A 2,581-nucleotide genomic window follows, 5' to 3' on the forward strand; every position below is an offset into this window, starting at 1 on the left:
CCAGCTGTCATTTATCCAGCATTCCCTCATTAACCCAGAGGTTTTCTGTTTTGCTGACTACCCCTGTCACACTGTTGCCACGGATATCTTGAAAGCACCACCCGAAGATGACAATCGGGAAATTGCCACTTGGTAAGCGGCATTGTTTTTCTCAGGCTGCAGAGGCTTCTGTATTTGAAGAAATGGGTTGTTGAGGTTTTTGGCGTTCTTATGTTTGGAAGTATCTGATTTGACATCTGTACAAACATCACGTCTGGATATTGTTAGCCAACTAACATTCTTGAGCTTCTTTCTTCCTCTCTCTTTAGGAAGAGTCTGGACTTGATTGAGTCTCTGTTGCGGCTGGCAGAGGTGGGGCAGTATGAACAGGTTAAGCAGCTCTTCAGCTTCCCTATCAAGCATTGCCCAGATATGTTGGTATTGGCTTTACTACAGATCAACACTTCCTGGCATACTCTGCGGCATGAACTCATCTCCACACTGATGCCCATTTTCCTTGGCAACCACCCCAACTCTGCCATCATCTTGCATTACGCTTGGCATGGGCAGGTAAGGGCTTTACCATGGTCTTCACTTGGCATCCGAGTCAGATTGGAGGCATCCATCACAGTTCTTGTTATTTCTTGTCTGCCCCACTCTCCCCAAGCCACAGAGGCAAATTCCTTAATCTGTCCCACCAACCATGCCTGCATCCTCAGGAGTTGTGCTTGATGTGATTGATTTGGGGGCACTCTCCTCTGTTTCTCTGCCACTTGAGATGGGAGACATGGTGCAGTGGTGCCAAATGTCTGCCATAAGTCAGAAATGGCTTGGAAGGCACACAACAACAACAACAGTCTGAAATGCAGATGTTCCTTTAGGGCCAGTCTCCTTCGATTCGCCAGCTCATTATGCACGCTATGGCAGAATGGTACATGAGAGGGGAACAGTACGACCAAGCGAAATTATCACGTATTTTAGACGTGGCCCAAGACTTGAAGGTGAGTTTGATGTAACCTTTTGTCTGTCTTTTGACTTCCATGTTGGTGCTGCTACTAGGCTTCGGCTGTTGGGGCAGCAGAAGAAAACTCAGTACCTCAAGAGCAGTCAAGAGGCAACCAGCTTTTAAAGCAATATCGAGACTCTATTTAACATGCCCTAGTTCTTTCCTTTTTCCTGATTTGTACTACTGCTAACACAGTTGGCTGTAGACTTTGGGGTAGGAGGGTGTTGAGAATTCTGTATCAGGGTGTCTTAGATTTTCAAAGGTTGCAATTTTATGTATGTTTTTACTTTTGGTAGAAAAGGTGTGTAGGTTTTTGGTAATGTTGGAAATAATCACTGCGTAGCTTTTACTAGGTGCTTTTGGATCAGTCTTCATATTCAAATGTCAGAGGGTCACATTTAGCGGAAGATGGCACTTCCGGAGACTGAGATGCATTGTTACCAACTTGTCCCTGTTTATTGGCCACAAAATGGATCCTCTGGCTCTGTTGCAACACACCTTCTGGTTTCATGGAGATGTGAAAGAACTCTTCACAAGCCCCATTGGAACGAGTGGGGGCCATGTAGCAAGTGGGCTTGCTGTAATGTTATAACATATCAGAGGACAACTTTTATGTCCCTGAATTTCATAGCCTGGGTGATGTTGGAATTCCAGCAGTTCAGGTCAGGCATAGAAGTTGCTCTTCTCAGATCACCAGGCCAATGCGTTTGAGGTTCAGCTCTGTAAGACTAGAGGCAGTGTGCAACTAGGCCTGTTGGGAGCTTCATCCAGATAAGAGAGACGAAGGATTCACCGTGTCGTCATCTTCCTGAGCAGCTTTCCGTCCTCGGCAGCCCAATCCTGTCTCTAGCCAACCCCATTTATCTCCCCGGTCCCAGCCAGTTGTTGGGTTGAACGAAGCAGCAATGGACCAAGGAATTCCCCAGCTCTTGCAGCCTAGTTAGCTGGCTTCTGTCGTGCTCTGTGTGTGAATCTGAGACAAGAAATGTTGGCAACTGACTAGAAGTACACAGCTGGCAATGGGAGGGGGTGCGATATGATAAGAGAAGCATCGCTTAATACTTTGACTAGCAGTTTTCTGACTTTTTTTCTTCTTTAGGCTTTGTCAATGCTGCTAAATGGTACCCCGTTTGCCTTTGTAATTGACCTTGCTGCACTTGCCTCTCGACGGGAATACCTCAAATTAGACAAATGGCTCACAGATAAAATCCGGGAGCATGGGGTAAAGCAGGATTTTCTTAATTATTTTTTGATGGTAACAGTCACTTCTAAAAAAACCAGCAACAACATTGTTGCCCTAAAATTGATATATTCAAAAAATACAGTTTTCAGCATGCGTTCTTGAATTAATATGTTCAACTGGTGCAGTGGTTCTTAACCTTTTCTTTACCAGGGGCCCCCTTGAAATATCATTTGTTGCCACGGACCCCCTAAGACTTAACTCAGTGTATGAAACCCTAACATGCATCAAATACTGTACTTGACACTTTGACTTGGGACGGCTGGGGTTGCCTTTTGTTCCAGCTGAAGGAGAAAGAGGCAAGGAGGGCAAGTGAACCCTCCTGGGGAGCATGGCAGCTGTCTGGCAATGGAAAG

The 2,581-nt window shown here is 45.7% G+C and overlaps 1 protein-coding gene across 1 annotated transcript; it reads left to right on the top strand.

The window, feature by feature from the left end:
- The first annotated feature begins 6 nt into the window (after positions 1–6).
- LOC121918375 (CCR4-NOT transcription complex subunit 1-like) lies at positions 7–2,553 on the top strand. Its single transcript, XM_042444431.1, has 4 exons — positions 7–132; positions 309–549; positions 861–980; positions 2,085–2,553. Exons 2-4 carry the CDS (start codon positions 412–414, stop codon positions 2,328–2,330), a joined length of 504 nt encoding a protein of 167 aa, XP_042300365.1. The 5' UTR covers positions 7–132; positions 309–411; the 3' UTR covers positions 2,331–2,553.
- Positions 2,554–2,581: the final 28 nt, after the last annotated feature.

Source organism: Sceloporus undulatus, unplaced genomic scaffold, assembly GCF_019175285.1.
Source record: "Sceloporus undulatus isolate JIND9_A2432 ecotype Alabama unplaced genomic scaffold, SceUnd_v1.1 scaffold_9769, whole genome shotgun sequence".
NCBI lineage: Eukaryota > Metazoa > Chordata > Lepidosauria > Squamata > Phrynosomatidae > Sceloporus > Sceloporus undulatus.

Coding starts and splice junctions, on each gene's coding strand:
- LOC121918375 (XM_042444431.1), top strand. CDS start 412: ATGTTGGTATTGGCTTTACTACAGATCAACACTTCCTGGCATACTCTG. Junction 550..860: donor ATTACGCTTGGCATGGGCAG/GTAAGGGCTTTA, acceptor ATGTTCCTTTAG/GGCCAGTCTCCTTCGATTCG. Junction 981..2,084: donor ACGTGGCCCAAGACTTGAAG/GTGAGTTTGATG, acceptor TTTCTTCTTTAG/GCTTTGTCAATGCTGCTAAA.